Source organism: Falco rusticolus, chromosome 3 (assembly GCF_015220075.1).
Source record: "Falco rusticolus isolate bFalRus1 chromosome 3, bFalRus1.pri, whole genome shotgun sequence".
Classification (NCBI taxonomy): Eukaryota; Metazoa; Chordata; class Aves; order Falconiformes; family Falconidae; genus Falco; species Falco rusticolus.
The window spans coordinates 47,139,888-47,159,504 of NC_051189.1; the positions used below are offsets into that span (position 1 = coordinate 47,139,888).

At 35.4% G+C, this 19,617-nt stretch overlaps 1 protein-coding gene across 1 annotated transcript in view; it reads right to left on the reverse strand.

Moving 5' to 3' along the window:
• Nucleotides 1–19,617, reverse strand: part of RP1 (RP1 axonemal microtubule associated) — a 186,624-nt gene that overhangs the window by 2,776 nt on the left and 164,231 nt on the right. The window contains 11 exon segments of the mRNA XM_037381809.1: nt 721–796; nt 3,669–3,707; nt 3,709–3,747; nt 5,291–5,573; nt 5,791–5,869; nt 8,074–8,149; nt 8,328–8,482; nt 12,990–13,212; nt 13,742–13,920; nt 14,235–14,294; nt 15,930–16,137. Coding sequence (XP_037237706.1) covers nt 770–796; nt 3,669–3,707; nt 3,709–3,747; nt 5,291–5,573; nt 5,791–5,869; nt 8,074–8,149; nt 8,328–8,482; nt 12,990–13,212; nt 13,742–13,920; nt 14,235–14,294; nt 15,930–16,137 — 1,368 coding nt within the window. The 3' untranslated portion in view covers nt 721–769.

Sequence of the window (19,617 nt, forward strand, 5' to 3'; positions counted from 1 at the left end):
TGGATTTTCTTTTTCTGCATTAGAAGCCCTTTACTCCAGCACCCCTTTATCCAAATAAATGTCTAAATTTAGATCATTATCCTCTTACATAGTATAAAAAGGTTTCTTTTATCTTGACCCTATTTGTTGAATATTGCTGAAATTAACTCTATCCCAGATGAAACCAGCACAATCTTAGATCCATACTAAGCAGACACTGAAACAGAACAATTGTAATGCTGCTTTTACTCAATAAAACACACTGCTTTTTCTCCAGTGCTTTATCTATACTGCCATATTCCACAACCCTCCCACCATCCTGTATTTCTGATTCCCTCCCATGACTCTTTGCCTACCCCTGACATGCTTGTCAGAGCTACATATGCACCAATACTTGTGTAATGGTTCACCAGTCAACATTAGAGTCTGTAGGAGGGAGAGACGCAATTTAGTGCCTTTGCCAAGAGAAGATATTAGTATACCGATACCTCTTGAAAATGACATAGTCATCCAGTCTTAATAACTTGGGAAAATATAGTGTCTTCCTCCAAATATTCTGTCAAATTACTTTGAAATTGGCCAAAGGGTTCAAAAGTTACTGGGGATGGACTGACAGGAACACAGCATGGTTAAAAAATGCTTACTGTTTTAGGAAACCAGAAGAGAAACAACCAAGAGACTAAAAAGACTACTACTAATCCTTGTTAAAAAGAAAACAGCACCACAGAGCGATCTACTGACCTGTTACAGTTGAAGCAATACGCTGAATTCCTAGACGTATCTATGATTTCTACTTTTTCCAGAAACCAGCCACTTGCTACAGAAGGAAAAAAAAGAGCCAATATTACATAACCAAAACACAAATAAAGCATAAGAAAGGTTTCTGATTTCATTCCCAAACACTGTGTGGTTCAGTACTTCCAATTGTATTCAATATCGATAATAAAACTGGAATGTAGATTATGCAAATTACTATCAACTTCTCTCAGCTTTACAGAGAAGGTCTTTGATGTTTTTGACAGAAAATATAAAGGAAGTTTTTTATTACAACTCATTTTTCCATACTGAACAGAACAGGCAGTAAGACAAATGAAACAGAATGCATGGTAATGTTGAATGCATTCTTGAAATCTCATTTTGCCCTTTCTGGTATTCTGAAATGCATTCAGTGTACACTCCTGGTGGGTTTTGATCTTCAGTGTCCACCAAAGCAGTAAAAACAGATAGACTTTATCAGTAGATGTAATTTCTGTAATGATAACCCAAGCCCTTAAACAGTAAGAAACCAGAAATTCTATTCCTCCTTTCTAATTAATGTATCTATACTTATATAAACCAAGTGGTGAATCCAAATGCTTTTCATATCCATATTTCTCCAGCACTCATGATTCAGAATAGCATCTCCATTTAGGCCAACACTCATATCTGTTTTAGCTTTAAGAATGTATTTAGTATTCTGCTATAATCTCCTATTTTGCTGTGTGAAAAATACCTTCATTCTTGTGCCATAGAATTTTATATCATAGAATATTAAAACATAAAGATTTTAAAAATAAAACTTTATTATAGATACGCAATATTTGTGCTGGCATCTTTAGTCATGTTTGCTAATGCAAATACTTAATGACAACATTTAAAAACTAATTAGGATCATACTACTAGTAGCTGAAAACCTGTTGGTATTCTTTGCATGGCCTAGAGATAAAATACTATATTCTAACAAATTATTTTGGTTTTCAAATATTTAGACAAAGTACTAAGTAGGCTAAAATCAATAAAAATATTTCTAAGTAGGCTAAAAATGTGATATAAAAATATTTGCAAATTGTACCAATTTAGATAAAACATGAAGGCGGAATGATGTTTCTCACTTTTCATGGACATTTTCAAACAATTAGCAAGTATAACTAGGCCATAAAGGTGTCTACATTTTTCATCTTCAATTCGCAAGTGTCATTTATTGATATTGTGAAGTACTTTTGGAATTTCTTTAATGAAATCTTGTGAATGGTTTAATATATCATAGACTCTACTTGGAATATATGACCTTTCATGAAATCTCTGTAATTCGGAGTCAAGATTATCAGCAATAAAAGTTTACAGTCTCTCAAATTTACACGGCACTTTACAAACTAATATAAAGGCATGTTTGCTTTCCTGAAAAGTTTAACATTTAATGCTTCGTCCTTTATTGACAGAACTCCAACAGACCTCACTGAAATCTCCAGGTATGGAGAAATCTAGAGGCAGCTGGAAAAGATTAGCAAACACATGAAACATATCAAAGAGCTTTTACTTTTGAGGATGCTTGTGAGGATAACAGCTGATGTGACAAAAGACACTTGGAGATAATTTCATAGAAAAATTTAGAGGAAGGAAGGTATTCATGGATGTAAGATGAATCAACACATACCAGCTGTGCTAGGAAGGCAGTATTAGCAGCTGCGTGATGTTGATCAAGACACAGAGAGGAAAGATAATCATGTTGTTGATAGTTTGGGACCCAGGAAATAAAAGTTCAACCTCTATTACTGCTGCAGACTTCTGTGCAACTCTCAGAGTGGTAAAAGTCTGCTGGTGTGGAGTACCTTTCCCAGATCAGTTCTAAGTTGAATTGTGTGCATGTACAGCACCTAACATGAATAAGATGAAAGTCAACAGAAGGATTTTATTTATTATAGGTATTTCTATAGGTTTTGCTTTTTCTTTTTGAGTTTTTGATACCATAACACATACAACATTAGTGGGTAGTTAGAATAAAAACCTGTTCAACTTTTGCCTAAACAGGAACTGCTATTTGCAGAATTTTGCTTGGTTCATCCTAGATAGGATAAACCCTTGCCATCTTATAGCCATATTTATAGATAAATCAGGTTTTATTAAACCTAAACCTATTTCTTTCTGGCAGGTTAAGCAACATTGACCCAACTAGAATATCTCAATACTAGCACACCTTTTTGACTCAAACTGCACATTGCTTGCCAATTCTGTTTATAAATATATATTTGTATATTTCTGGGGGGTTTTAGCACCACTAAATGTAAGCTCAAAATCTTATATGTCCTAGTCTCCTATCATTTTTTTTTCCTTCCTTTCTTTTTTTTTTTTTTAATTCAGGTTTTAGAAGTTATGTTTTATACAATGTACGTAGAAGTAGTTTCCATTGTCATGTGTGGGTATGTACTGTAGCCACATCCTAACTTGACATCAGGGCAAGATCTGGTGCACACTAATGTTCTCATAGTTTAGCTTTCACAAGAAGAAAAGCCATATGTGTGTCAGAGGGAGCTACAGCATGCTTTGACCAGAGCCCTGAGCTTACCCAAACATTTCTTAGATACTGTTCAAAGCATGGAAAGTTTAGCCTTCAGTTTGAAAATTCAGTCCTGTTTTTCAAGACATCTAATAGGAGTTTTGGCTGAGCAATGTTTGAATGATAAAACCTTCTGAGGTTTGTGCTAATTAGATCTCTTCTTTGTTAGAAAAAAAAAAAATCGAGCTAAAGTCAATGAAAATGTGATAGTGACAGAAGGGGTGTAAGCAAAAGCAGTCAAACTGACCTCATTTGTATACAAATTTGTATTAGCTAGCTGTAGCAACTGCATGACTTAAAAAACCTTTCCAAATGTCAGGCAGATATTTAAGCAGAAGATTTTTACAAGACTATTGAACACATACAGTATACTCACCAAATCCTTTCCCATCATGACCAATTTCAATTGACTGTAGGCTGCCTAAATTTTTTGTCTTAATCTTGAATGTATCAACCTTCAATATTAAAATAAAATTATTAAAAATAATACACTGATGTCTGGAAACATACATTTGTTTAGGTCAGTTCTGAGACTAAGTGTAGTAATACCAATTCAAAATAGGTAGCTGACACCTGATGTGGTTTATTTTCCTTACTGAAAATCTGTGGTATAGATCCTCTCCTACTAGGTCTGTTTAAACATGAAAAAATCACTTTTCGACTTATAGTAAGACAATCCCTACCTCTTTCCTGACTTGCATCTACTAGAAAAACATTTTTGCTCTCTTATGAATTCTCAACTGATACACTTATAAAATGTTTTCTGTATAAGATACAGAAATATACATTAAAGAACATAAAAGGTAAAGGCTTTTACTACATGTACTATTATCTGTCTCAAATATTATATATTTTAATTTAAAATATTACTTTATTTCCTATTATGGATTTTTTTAAAATGAGATCCTTTTTTCATAAGGCATTTGACATCACTGGCTACCCATTGACAGCTGGATTGCTAACAGGATTTCTGCATATCTACTCTTCTTTTTCAAAGGGCAGTGGTACCTCCTGTGTAGTACTAGGTAAAAGGAAGTACTGCTCAAGACACTTTCTTACTTGCTCCTTGTGCCCATAGGTAACAATTATTAACCTCCTCAGTATGGGAGACTATACATAGTTAAAGAACCTTTAGAAGATAGTCACAGACATCCTGGCTGAAGAAACCTGGACCAACTGCAAGTAAAATGATGTTTATTACAACTGGAGGTAATGAGGTAGGTCTCATAAGGAAGATATTTTAACTGGAGTTTTAATTATTCAGTCATTACCTTTCAAGAAATCCACAGGAGAAAGATGTGGAAAATATACTTATTTCTTGCTACATAAGGGTAACCATCATTATACTCCATTGCACAGGTGGTGAGCAAATGGAGCAATTCCTTTGCCAGAGTAATATGTTTATTAAAATAGAACATTCTCCTACAATACTAGGACATCACGCAGAGAATGAGCATTCTTATATAAGTACCAGTATCTAGGGGTCTCTGAACACCCTAAAGCATGATGGATATCAGAATCAGGTTGATGTGCATGGTTCCATTTTATCTGGTTATAGCCTTATACATTCGGTGAGGCCACAGCATCAGTTTCCATGGCAAAGTAAAATGATGGGATGTAAGAAACCGCTGTATTCTCAAGCACAATATTAAAAGTTTGTGCAACAGCAAGGGATATTGCACACATATGCACATGCACAGTCAATGTATTTTGTGCATTTCAGATCAAGGAAAAGCATAACTGGGCAGGTGAGTAGATGCAATATGATGTATTTGGGACTAACAGAAGAGCAACAGAGTAAGCTAGATACGATAGAAGTAAAATGTCCCTTGGTTACTCTGGTGAAAAGGTGAAACACAGAGATAGCTGAGACTGTATCTTATCTAGTGATGTGGAAAACAGAATAAATGCCTTAAGTTCCACAAAGATCTTGCATAGATTTAAAGTTTACTTTCCCAGTTCAGAAATGGACACATCCTATGAAATCTATGTACTCACTTTTCCTCTTTCAAAGGGGTCTCGGTGCTCCAGTGACTGAGAGAGTTGAAATACCTCAGATTTGTCTTCATTTCCAAATAATATAATATGAACATTGGCATCAGTCCCTGCTCCCCTTTTGTCACCTGTGTATACTTTGATAGTATACTCTGTCAGATTTCTTGCTTGACTTCCTTCTTTACGTAAGTTATCTATGTAATTCTTTTGTTTGTCTCCTCTAATAACAAAAGATACCGGGATTTCTCTCTGTATTTCTGGCTTATTTGCATCCACAGAAAATGTTCTAAAAAACAAAACCGCATGTTTTTGTAGTAAGTAAATAATCATACGTTAAATCAAAAAACTCTATGAATGCGGTACGGTTAGAAATGGACTTAGTTTAAAAGTATGCATTGACTGAACCACACTGACAGTTATTTTAATTCAATGCCTACTCAGTGTTTTCAACTGTTATACCACAAAAAGACTAAAAAATTACTAGTTTTACATAATATACTTACTCATTCACTTCAAATACATAGATAGGATGCTCCTTTAAAGCTTCTTTCAAGTGTAATTTTTTAATGTCCAGTTTGCAGTCTACAAAGAAGAAAATAAAGTATAACGAAAATGTTGTGCTGCATGTCAAGGAATTAGGTAGAGTCTGTTGTTGATATAATGGTGTCATTCCTACTATATTAAAACATCACTTATTAATTTATTTTTAAATACCAACAATTGACTTTAAAATCCTGGAATCATCATAACATCCCTTATTTTGTTCCTGTTTTAAACCTCAACTTAGAAATGTAGGAGCAAGCATTTTCATTGTCCTAGTGAAGCAGTGTTGTCCTCACCATCCTTGGACAGGCATGCAGAAAATATGCAGCATGACTCAGGTGGGCGTATTTGGAGAAAGAGCATAAATACCTATCTGGTGCTTTCTCCTCAGTGACTGGTTGACAAGAGTGTTGGAGCTCCATTCCACATGCAGCACAAAGAGGGTCTCATTAGATGGCAGGTATGAAGGAAGTTCAGCAACTTACTGTATATCTCTGCTGTTTGAGAAAGATTGCTCTCTGACTTAGATTTCTTTTTGAATTTTCTGCTGGGGGTTCAGCTATATGCTGTCTATAACACTGACCTGAATCTCTTGCCACTAATTAGTCATGAAGACTGTTCATTTTCCCTTCTCTTCCGTTATTTGTCCCTTCAGCCCTGTTCATCAAACTGCATCCTGTTGCCTTCTACTACTGTTCAAGTCCCTTTAATTATATCAATAGGAGTCTACAGGCTCTTGGGGGGGATTCCAGGATATTGTGTTGCACTCATGACCTGCCCTGACAGTGCATGGAGAGAGTCAGAAGCTTCAGGTAGCAATCTCAAACCATATGATCTTAAAAACTTGTTCAGATATTAGAAGACACATAAATGCATTACAGCACCAGTCTGCCTGGGCTGACCAATCCTGTAGGGTACATCTGACTTCATATGCTAAAGAGCTTTTGTGTCTGAGGATTTTTGGTTCAGTCTTGGTCCAAACAAGCCTAGCTACAACACAGACACCCTTACTGATCTAAAGTGCTTTATTATCTAACTCCTTTGGAAGAAATGTGTTATAATTCTGCCCAATCCTGTCTTCATAACACATACAGAGCCAGCGAGCCCCCAAGTCCTTCCTTTGTGAATCATGTTTTTGAACCTGACCAGAAAAATCTTGCTTGTCATGCTCTCTGTGGTGCCCTTTGGCAGCAGGTAATTGCTATATTCAATGACTGTCAGACAGACAGATGGCCATAGTTAACTTTCACAACTGAATTTGTGGGAAACAAAATTAGTGACCTAACTGCCTTGCTCCCCAACAGCAGCATGGCAGGGCTGTCCCTTTCCTTCCCTCCCCCTCTGTAGTAACTGCAGCTCCACACTGTGCCCCCTCTGAGGCCCCCAGCAGCTGAGGCAGACCATGCTGTGGTGCGGGATGAGTTGACCAGCCAACCAGTATGTATACGCTTACTGGCCAAATGTCTTTGATGTCTATACACATTTTACAGATTTGGTTGAAATCGTGTGGTGAGCCCAAAATGTTATTATGAGCAGCCAACAGATGGGCAAACAAAAAAGACAGATAATGTCCAACACAGAACCTTTGTTTTCCTAGAAAACTTTCTGAAAATGGTGACCTGTAATACATAGTAAGTAATGATTTGCAATTATATAGCAAATTTCATTAAAGGACTTTAAAAAACTTTACAATTAATTCTTTGAATATCCATTAGTAGAATGATAGCCATCCTACAGATGAGGCAAAGGGATGTTGAAGTTATGACTATTTTGATGAAATTCAATGACAAAACTGCTGATTGCCTAAAAGGTGTAAAATCCCCTTCCAAATGTCACAGGGATAAAACATAACAGGTAGGGAAAACAGTGAAAATAACTGAATCACAGAAGGAAAATTAAACAATACCAGTTTCTTTCATGAGTTATAATTATTCTCGTAGATCACTTACTAATAATCACGTATTAATTGCAGAATATAATTATTCATCTTAATTTTCTGATTTTCTTTCTTGTATAGAAAGGAATACTTTACTTTATTGATGCAATGATGATATAGCTTTTAGATCCAAGGATTTAAATGTGTCAAAATGTAGGATTTTGCTTTATAAACTATTACATTTTAGCAAAAATAGCCAAAGGAAATTAAACAGGATTTAAACCTGGCAATTATTTCATTGCCTTTAACGGGAAGCTAGCTGTGTGATTCACATCACTGGCTTTAGAGAGCAGAGAAAGTACTTTACCTGTTTTACTGCTGATCAAAAGAACAACTTTGTCCAGTTCTCCCAATTCAACACCATCCACAATAACTAAAAACGACTAAAATAAAATTATTCAGTATTACAATCTTAAACTGTATCACTTAAGTATATAGGAAGATTTGAAAATAATCTGTAGGAAGTACAGGAATGAATCAAAGGATAAATTTGAAAATAATCTATAGGAAGTACAAGAATGAATCAAAGGATAAATTTTAAAGTACTTTAAGTCAGAGTACCTCGTTGTCCTCTCCCTGTTGCACATTCTGCAATGACCAGAGAAGGGATCTGTCCCCTGTGTCACCGTAAGTACCATATATACACGCAGTCATATGCACTAAATTTCTCTCACTCAAAATATTTCTAGAGAACACTGTTAGATGATATGTAACCACTGCAACAGGAAGCAGAAAGAGATCTTGTTAAGACTGTGCCACAACCTTGCATGGCTATTTGAAAACAGCCATGTGCAGTCAGCTGTAATTAAAAATTCAAACACTTGAAAATGACAGAAAAATTCAAGGTTTTTTTCAGTTTTCCCCTTTAATATTGTCCTGTAAGTATAAACACAGTGATGCTGACAACTTTACATTAAATCAGAGAGAAGTATACCTATGCTTTATGCTTCGTAACAGTAGCACATTATAGAAAAATTACTGCAGTCAGTTGCCTTTTTCTTTTTAATGGTGAATGCCTAATAGAATCCTAATAAATAAATCCTAATAAACCTCCAACTCGTCAATCACTTTTGGGATCTTTACGAAGACTAACTTTAGCTGGGGAGACAAGTCCTTCAGACTTCATCATCTAAGAGAAGGAAAGAGAAGCTCCTCGTATGTGATTCAGAGCACCTAAGTTGCTGCTTTGAACTTTGCTATGATGGAGCACATCCACTGCCTACAGAGGGAGCTCAGGAAGACAATTCTATCTCAGCTGAAGTTGTCACCTATTAATTTGTGCTGTTTGTGATTTATGCAATTGTTATAGTTATTTAATTGAAGACAAGATGACAACATCTGAACACCTTTAAAAGTAAGCACATACTCAGAGTACCTGTTTATATTCATTTACAATTTACTCATAGAACCAAATGATGTGACAGCCCTGAATATTTGCCTCTTCTAATCGTCTTATCTAGCATCTTCTTTTATTCTTGTAGATGCTGTGGTAGAAGGGGATAAATCCTTTGACTTTGCAGAAGGCTTCTGTAGAATGTGGCTCAATGTAGATCAGTGAGACACCTATCCCACACAGGACTGTGCGTATAAACAGATTACCTGCGTCCTTTGGAAGTCAAGAAGACAAAGTCCAGGTAAAGCAGATAACAAGCTGATACCAGCTTTCAGATCTAATGATCATCTAAAATACTGAGTTCAGTACAAGAAACAGCTCTGGTTTATGGGGCTTGCCTGTTTCCCCAGCATCACTTACATGACAGAAAGAGACCAGACCCTTGTTGCACGCTGACTGCAGCTGACCAGCTGCATGGAAAGAAATACATAGTGCCAAAAGGGTATTATTATAAGTATAACCTATAAAGGTTAAACTTAGTAAAAGCCTAAATGGTAGAGGATACAGCTAAGTTTAAAATGGAAACTAAAAAATGATGATACCTAAGAAACAACAAATCATGGCATGGTAGGATATAAAAGAAAAAATTAAATACAAGGACTGTATGGAATATGGTGGGTGGTGTTACAACCAAAGTGAAGAATCAGGAGAAGAAACAAATTTGGTTAGGGATGCAATGCAGTGAGTGGGTCACTACCCAGAACAATGAAACTTGTGCAGTGCTATTTTTGACGATAACCTTGACTTTCTAAGTGTTCTCTTTTTCTCTTACTTGACCTCTGCTTTGCCACAGTCTCCCAGACGTGCGACTTGACAACTTAGGCTGGACCAGCCCAAAGCAAGAGTGAAAGGATTGCATTTCGAAGGCTTGTTTCTTGGATCACTGTCTCAGAGAGCAGCAAGAGTGGGCCTGTTCCACAAGGGTGGACAAGATAGGAGCTAAGCATGACTGCCAGTACAGGCAGTGCCCTCACTGACCAGTTAACAGTCCTGCAGCATCTACATGTGGCAGGCAAAGGGGTCAACATCACAGATGCAGCAAACAATGAAAAAGATCTGGGTCTATCCCGGTGGTCAAGATGGGAGCAGCAGGAGAAAGGGCCAGAGACAGGACTAGAAAATAAGGCTGCAACAGAGGTCCAAGGTCCATCCAGAAGACAGGGTCAGAGAAAAGATTAGAGACAGAGACACATTTGACATAGCTCAGGCATGATCTTAAATGGATACCCTATGCCCATCATGGCTGGAAATTGTAGGTGTCTCTGGCCAAGGCAAGAAGATCCGTTGTCTTATCATGGCCCTGACACACTGTAGTCAACTAGAGACTGACCTGCAGGAATTTTGGATTGGATTATATAGTGGATAGAACTAGCAAGTACTTTGTATGAAGAAGGAGATTAATGCAGGCAAGGGAAGAGGGCTAAAATGCTTAAATGATGGTCTTTGTTCAGGTAGTGGGATAAGACCATCATAGGGCAAATGTGGGCAAATATTTACCTCTGTAGTGTACTGAATAGATTGGAGAGGGGAGACACAAAATAAATCTCCGAAAAGTTACATACTTTAAGGATAACATATATGAATGTTACAACTCCATTAATTTCATAAAATTCTAATGTTTTCATAATCCTATTGTGAATTTTGCCTCTGTATTAACTCTGTGGAAATAATCAGCTGTTTGAAAGTAGCATAATATATTTTTGTTTCACCTTTTCACTGTTTAATTGTTTTGCCTTAAAAGCTATGGTAGTGCAAAATTCACCTTCTGTACAGCCCTGTATGTGAGAGAGAGAGCACCGTTTCATCCTTGGGGATTCCTGAGGAGTCAGCATCTCAAAGGAAGTGACGAGAAACTATGTATCCACTCAGCTGGAGACCTCTCCCCATTGGTACACCCAAAGGCACGTGTGAGCACAGCCAGATCTCGAGGGTTTGCACTGTATTTTATCAAGTGGTTTTTGGTGGTTTCAATTAGCCATTAGCATATGCTTCATCACAATCCCAAGTACAAAATAAAAAAAGGAAAAGATAACTAAGAGATTAAATACTAAAGCACTCTATGAATGACAGAGCTATATCTGAAATTTAACAGCACACAGCTTTTGGTTAACGTGATTATGATCAGCTGGTTTCCATTCTAATTAACACAATACTGGTTTTGCGTTTAGCTGAGAAAAAGAAAAGCAAGGAGAAAATAAATTAGATTTAGAAAGATGACAGAAAAGCCGACCTGTTTTGCACAATAAATTGTAAGTAAGTTCATAGGTAAAGGATCGCTTTGAACTCTATGTGTGCCACCTGCTGTGGAGCTCCTTAAAGCCCTCTTGGACATAAAATGGCAGAGACTTGGGGGAATACGTTTTTCCATTGTCCCTTTTTTTTCCTTCACTGTGCTTACAAATCCCTCCTTGAAGACTTCTAAAGCATGTGTGGAAAGAAATAAATGTAACAGATGAGCTATTTGTTTGTTTGTTCTTTTACCTAAACACATAGGCAATATAATACCTATTCTTTTTGGTGATATTTTGTCTCTTGATCTCAAAACATTTTTCAAAGAAGGAAAATATTACAGGAATAAAAAATTGGGCAAATAATGTAAAAATTACTTTTTCAACCAAGAGGTCAGTGAAGAGCCAGAGTTGGAACCAAGGTCACAAGTGTTCCAGTCTCACTGCCCATTTATCACCCATGTTGCATCTTTCTCTCACTATTTCTATGTGCTTGTACATGTACCCTAAATATGTCTGCATGTGACAGCGATCAGTCTTTTGCAAGGGGCATGTTCATGTGCTTTATGTTAATCTGGAGGTCCACTTTGTTTCAATCTTGTGTATAAGAGATGAAAGCCATTAAGCCTTGCTATGTACCCATACTGTGCAAGTCTTCAAATGAAAATAACAGCTTTAAGCAATATAAAATCTAAAGCCTAAATACAAATTTAAATTTTCAGTTGCACCAAAATATGCAAAAAACCCTCAACCCCTGTTAATTCTACTGAGATTACTTGCATGCTTACATCTAGACATATGCAAACACCTCACTGAAACTGGGCCATAAATTCCAATCCAAAGAGTATTGGGGTAGTTCATTTAACACCTGCTTCATCTCACTTTGGATGAACTGATTTATTCTTTACCCAGGTAAGTAATTTATTTTCTGCATAAAACTCAGGCACAAAGTATTTAAGTATTAAGCATCGTTATTTGGTCTGTTTATTAAATTGAGAATTGTTCTGTCATATGGTGGCATTCAGTAAGCATTGCATTAGAAGAATATGGAAGATATGGTGGATTTGAGGTGAAAGGGTTTATTTTGTTTTGCTTAACAAAGATAACATGTAAGACAATTGTTGAGCTAATTTTGACAAGCATAAATATTTGCAATGTCTAAAGGTAATAAACTGGACACATGTACTTTTGAGCTCTGATTTACTGAGAATCTTTGGAATATGCAAACAAAAAAAATTGCTTAATAGTAAATGAGCTATAAAAAATCATGTTAATGTCAGTAACATGAGCAGGTGAGAACTAAACAGAGAGTAGAAATATTACAATATTGCAAGAAAGAGATATTTTTTATAAACTGTCCTTTGTAGCACATAATAATGGTTCTGTGCAATCAAATGAATATTGCATTTCCCACTTTATGGTACAGAAAGTAAGCAGAGTGGATAGTGTTTTCCTTCATACATTTTAAATCCTTATCTAGACTTTATGAATCATTAAATAAAGACAATAAAATTTTCTGTTTTGATAAAGGTTTCAGTTGTAATATTAGGACATATTAAACTCCTGGACCACTCTACTGCTTTAAGGTATATTTATACCTACCAGAAAGTGCTTCTTTTAATGGCCACTCTACAGGGAATTCAATCCATCTGTCTCCATTAAGAGAAAGAGGAAGTGTTTTATTTATGGTGAGACTAAAGGTATCCAGGGTTGATGTGTTCTGCATTTTTAAGTGACAAAAAGATAACTGGGATGTGCTGTTTTCCAAACTCTGGAGACCAAGTCTCACTTTATAAAGCATTCCCAGATCAGATGGTAAATATATCTAGAAAGCAACAAAACAATGAGTTAGCATCCAAAGAGAGATAAATAGATATATGCTTAGCTAATTGACAGGAAGAGAGGAAATTTTCTCTAAAATTCTCTAAAAGCATGAACCTAGACCCATTTGCATCAGTCTTGGTGCTAAAAGTCCCATTGAGTTCAAAGGCAGCTGAATCAGGTTGAGTAAGCACTTACAGAAATATTAGTTTTATACTCCAGGGGCATTCATTGTAATTATTCTATCAAATTCAAATTACATACTGCACTGATTTCTAAATGTGGCTACTTAATGTTAATGCCATTTAAATTGATATGCATTATTAACTATGACTATTTGTTGACAAAAAAAAAATGCCTATTCATCATGAAATTTAGAAAGCCAAAAACAGTGAAAATGAAAATTTCAGTTCTGCTTTTCTTGAATATTTAAACAATAATATCTGCAATACTTACAGCACTACATGTTTATTTCTCATTAAAAGGAAACTGAAAGAGAATTTAAATATAGACAAATCTATATATTATTTTACATCATATGTTATTTGGTTCTTAGCCTGATGTTCCACTTTGTTTTCCATGGAAACCAGATTTGACTTGCCATTGCTTCCATAAAAAAACATAACCAACTTGGATATATTTTGTGACAACTTTTCAAAGTCTGCTTTTGTTTCTTCTTGACTCTTTGTGAAATAAATCCTCCATCTGCCTTCTGAAAAAATAAAATAAGGAAAATAAAAAGGAAAAAAGAAAAATATTAAAGATTTTTCTGTTTTCATATGTTAACCAAGATACCTGAGATAAAATTCCTGAGACATGTTTTAGTTTACATGGGAAACATTAATATAGAAGTACTTCATCTGGGTGCTGATCAGCTCCCTAAATATATTACCATTTCTTACTATTACAAAGGGGAAAATATTGTCAGTACTAGTAAGCATAATGACGTATTGTGATGAAGATATTCTCACACTATTATTTCAGAACTGATGAATTAAACAGTGAATGTAATGGTAGAAGCTATACCTGAATTCATTTGCTCTTTTCCTAAATGCCAGGCAGAAGAGCTCCTCCTCTCCTGAATTTCTAGTTAAAAGAAGATAGAAGACCAAATTAATACTTCTGTAGAGCAAATTATAATAAATGCCTGTATTCAAATCTAGTGAGGCAACTATTATATCATTTAGATTAAAAATTTAACTAGGAAATGTACAATGTGATTTTCTACTTAAACGTCATCTCCTACATATCATTCTGTTTAATGAACTGACTCTAGAGTTAGCTCTTTACTGTGAAATGATTGTAACATGAAGATTCAAGTATTTTTCACTTTAAAGTATTTCTGTTCATTTATACAATTTATGCTCTGGATGGATCAGAACTAATTGGATGGTTTTAATGCCCATTTGGGGGGCTGATATTCCTGCAACTGATATCAGCTTCCATTGGTTTCAGTGGCATTTGATATAGATCAAAACTACTTGTAAACATTAGATAGAGGTCTGAACCAAAGATGGAAAGCCTTCTTTTGAGATCACAACCAAGTCTGGATTTGCCAATTATTGTGTAAAAAACTCACAGGAATATTTTCTTCTTCTACCAAATCAATGCATTCTGGTAGAAACAGAAACTTTTTTATTATTATTTGAATAAAGCCAAATTATATAACTTTAAATACACTAAATATTCCTATATTTAATTCAGAAAAGTCCCAACATACAATCTAAAAAACTTTTGAAATTATTTGCTTTTGCACAATAACAGCTTCCTCCTCCTTCCAGGTTTCAAATGACAAAACTTTAGATGATAAAGCAGAGGAAATGGATTGCACTGGAATTCTACTCAGTCTCATTAGGCTGTTGCTGGACAAGCACCATCATGCCAATGCCACTACAGTGAGCAGAGATGCCCTGGGAGTTCAGAGGAGAAGAACTAGAATATTTTCTGTAATCTAAGGACTCATCTATTTACTTCTACTTGTCTATTCTCTTTAGGGGCAAGATGATAAGAAAAGAAATACATCAGTCTTAAAGGTACATACTGGGCTTTTGTTGCCTGCTGATTTGATTGGGGAGTGCCATGGTTCCCTCCCACATCAGATTGTGCTTGTATTGAAACCATGGCACAGGGAAGGAAGGTGCACATTCCCTTCTTGCCCTAACAAGGCATGCAGTCACAGTCAGTGGGGTCAAAACTGCTCTTCTGTGCACTGATTACCTGTGTGGTGTCAGTCAATAGTAAGTCCAGTTTCTGGCAAAAGCTATCCAAACAGTGTGGCATAAATAATGCAAAACAGTCTTCTTGAATACAATGGAGGCATTTTCTATACTGCTTAAACATAGTTTGCCCCACTATTTACCTCATTTTCACTATGTCTAGCAAGCAGCTGGCAGTGATATTCGAAGCTTAAAAAATTGTTTGCAAGTGGCAGCGTAGAAGACTTGGAAAAGCAGCAATTTGTAAAGAGATTAGGGCAAATTTGTTGCCATTTATGCCACTGTAAATCTGAAGTAACAACGCAGAAATTATCCTCTGGCAAATAGTGGTTATTAAATGGTACTAAAATACAACAGTGTTCAGACACACTAACTCACTATATAATGGCAATGTTCTACTGGAATATTTTAAACCATAACTTGTTTATAGAAGCAAATCACATAGCTGCATTCTTCAGTTTGGAACTAATTTCTTAGCAAATAATAGTTTGAGTATAATATTGACCTGTGGCATTCAAAGTTACTGAGGCAGATCTTTTTCCATCGTGTCTGTCTTTTAGCCATGTTTGAGCCATAAACAATGTTTCTGACCCTGAAGCTGCTGACTCCTTCACAATAATCTTCTCAAGAAGCCAGTCAGAGCCTCTCCCTTTTTCAACCACCATCACTTGCAGAGTCCCAACATCTACTGCTTCCACTTGAAAAACATCCACCTGAAAAATTCAGAATCAAAAAGACATACTGAAATAGAACCATCGAGCTAAATTAACAGTGTCTTTTGAAACATGAAAGTGAGAGGAAAATGAGGATTTTCTTTTTTCATTAATTTAATACCAACAGAACCAGAGATGATGAGTTTAAAGATGCTATAACTCCTACATTAAGCACTATTCCCTTTGTGGTTCTGCAATATACTGCTAAACCACCCATTTCCTCACACAGATCGATCAGCTGCTTATGCTCACTTCCTGAGAGATTTGAGATTTTCCTTCCCAAATTTCACATTTAATGATTTATAGGGATACCATTTAAAACATCTTATACTCTCAACAAAATAGTCTCCCAGGGCTTCCATTTGAGAATGAAATGCAGGGAATGAGAAGGGCAGAAGTGAACATCACAGAATGGTATTTTATTTTCTTAGGAAAGAATGACAAACTTGGTCCCAGATTTGAATTAACTTGTAGGATTAGTTTTAATAAAAGTCATTGAAGGAAAAATATTAGATAAAGTTACTTTTAAATAAGTTCTACTATTCTCTATCAGTTTAAAAGTCCACAATATTTTTAAAATGTTTAGAACACTGAGGATCCCTAAAGAAGATGGTGAGACGCCAGACATCAAACATTTTCACAATATGTGATTTTGGCTTTTTGTGGGTCTTACACCTACTTCCTCAGCTGGAAAAGAGAGTTTAATTTCTTGGCATAGAGACCTTCCAACTGTTATGCTTTATAGATTTATGAATTATCGCCTCATTTCTATTAGTGTTGATAATGGGTAAAATCTACTGTTACTTGTGATAGACTTTCCAGCATGAATTAAAGATATAAAGATGTTTTTGAGGGGACTAGATTGCAATAATGAAAAACATTTGTGTCCTGAGTAGTCTTTTTCAGCCTAATTCACACTGCAGTTGCTCAGCCAGACCAAAAGGGCAGCGATCCTTATTTAAGGGATTACACAGAGATGAAACAGAGAAAAGTAGTTCTCTTGCTCCACCAGTCAGTTATGTGTCTTCCATGGATACCTTTTCCAAGTGAAAACCTGATGAAAGATTTGTGTCAATAAGAAGAGCCTTACCAGGTTGCAACTTAATAAGACCCATTATAAGTTAAAATATTTGGCTCAAAATTGCAGATAATCTATGACAACCTATTTAGAAAAAGAATCCTCAGAAACAAATTTCAAATTTTTTCTTCTTTAACTTTTTTCTCATTTTTGATCAATATACGTACACTTGAATGTGTGTTTGTGAACCTTCACCACCTTTAACAGTTGTTTAAAATAAATTTGTCATAGAATTACTCTGTGACTTCTTCTAGACTGAAAGGTATTGTTATTCAAAAATTGCTATAGTTCATCATCTAACCATCACATCTGCACTGCCACCCCTGAGTTATTATGGGAAATGTGAAAATGAGAACAGTAGAATGATTTTAAGGGAAAAGTGTTTCAAGAGGCACTTGAATAGCTATACTTACTTACAATGAGTCAAGGTTATCAGCTACTTTTAAACTGGCAAAAGTGTGAGATGAAAGTGGGGGTTTTAGGGTAATGTCCTATGGCAGCAAAGCAAATACATTGGAAGGGCTGAAATTCTAGATGGACTGCAGGACTGCAGGGAAAGAGTGTCCTCTTACATTTTCCATAGTTACATCAAAAAAGTAATGTTTAGTGTCAACACCATGATTATATTTTATTGGACTACTTTGATGACTGAATACCATTAATCTGAACTCTTAATTTACCCTAATTATGAGATGAGTTTGATCACTGCTTTATTCTGTCTTTAATTGGATTGATAAAGCTATAGTATCATGTTTGAATAAAATAAAATGGCTTGTTACAATTATTTAAAAAAAATCTATTAAAAATACACAGGTCTAAAAGATGGGTGAAAAACACAGATAAAGTCAAGTTAGAAACATACAGACCCCTGTTTCTGTTAACAAATAACTATTTTACGTTCCCAAAATGTGAAAATTAATTTAAATGTTACTGCTTGTCCTTGCAAATGGTTACGCTTATATTAGTGCATGATGTATGTTGTTGGTCAGATTAGAATACTTGTTAGAATAGATTTCTTTTTAAAATAAGAAATTTCCAGAGGATGACTGATTTAGTAACTCTGTCACCAGCATCTCCAAAAAATCTGTTGTCAGTGATGTACTTTTGGAGAGTTAGGAATAAAGGAAAAATACAGACAATATTCTGCTGACTTCTAGACTTGTGCTGTCTCCAGAAGGATAGCTGGGCCTGACTTGCACTAAGCTTGACAGTTAATAAACTCTATTAAGCCATAAAAACTTCACACAACATCAGCAAATGTATTCATATACCATTCTCCCTAGTGGCAGTGATTCTGAAAGCACTTAATAACTCACATGCAACATGCACTATGGGTTATTCATAACCTGGATAATCCAGCCACAGGTAGCAGCAAGTTTGTATATATAGGTAAAGCATGAAAGGTTTTCCAAACCTTTTTTCCTCTGAAAATAGGTACATTTGTGAAAACTTTGATGTTTGGTTTGTGTTGGGCACACTACTTCATCATTTGTCGATGTGCAATTTTAACGAGCCCATTTTACAGCATGTAAAAATCTCAAAAATCCATGGTCAAATCTGCAGACCGTTCAGCCATCTAATAAACCACAAGTTAAAAAACTATTTAACTAAACTAAGAATTGCAGCAGGGGGGGTAAACTCACTTCACAAACAAGATTACATTCCCTCTTTATGTGTACATTTGAAAATCTATGTGATGTAACGAGCTTTATTGTAGTCATGAGACCAAACAAGAATAGGGATAGAGCAACTAATAGAGAAAGAACAACAATTATATTTGTTAGAGTTAGATGACCAATTTGCTAGAGATAATTTATTTACCAAATTTAATCTACTTTTCCCCTCGCAAGCTGTCTGCAAACAGACAGATTATGACATATATTTCATTATACTTTTAAGCAATTGAATTATTATGAATAATTTAGCTAATATTATTGTGGATTCATTTCAGACCACAGATTAGTCATAAAACATAGGAAATATTCGAGTTTTTAACAGGTTTTTTATGTCACATGATACTCTCATCTGATTTATAAACAGGGACCTTTAAATTACTGGAGGCTTAATTCTTCTGCAAAAAAGAGAGAGAGAGAGGAAGAAAACACAGAAGATAGGTAAACCTACAGAATATAAACCCTTTATTTTTCATTTTACCTTAGGGAAAAATGTTAATTGTTTTTTATTTACTATTAGCAAATTAGGTTTGAAGGGAGAAAAGTCACCTTAAATATTTTTAATAATACGTATTGTTTAATTCAGCAGTTATATTGACTTTTCTCAGAATAGTATTGAAACAATTTGTATGTATGTATAGCCCACTAAATTTTCTTAACACTGTCTGGAGAAAGAAAGTTATTCTCCAAGACTGAACAGCTGAGACTGACAATCTGAGAGCCATACAT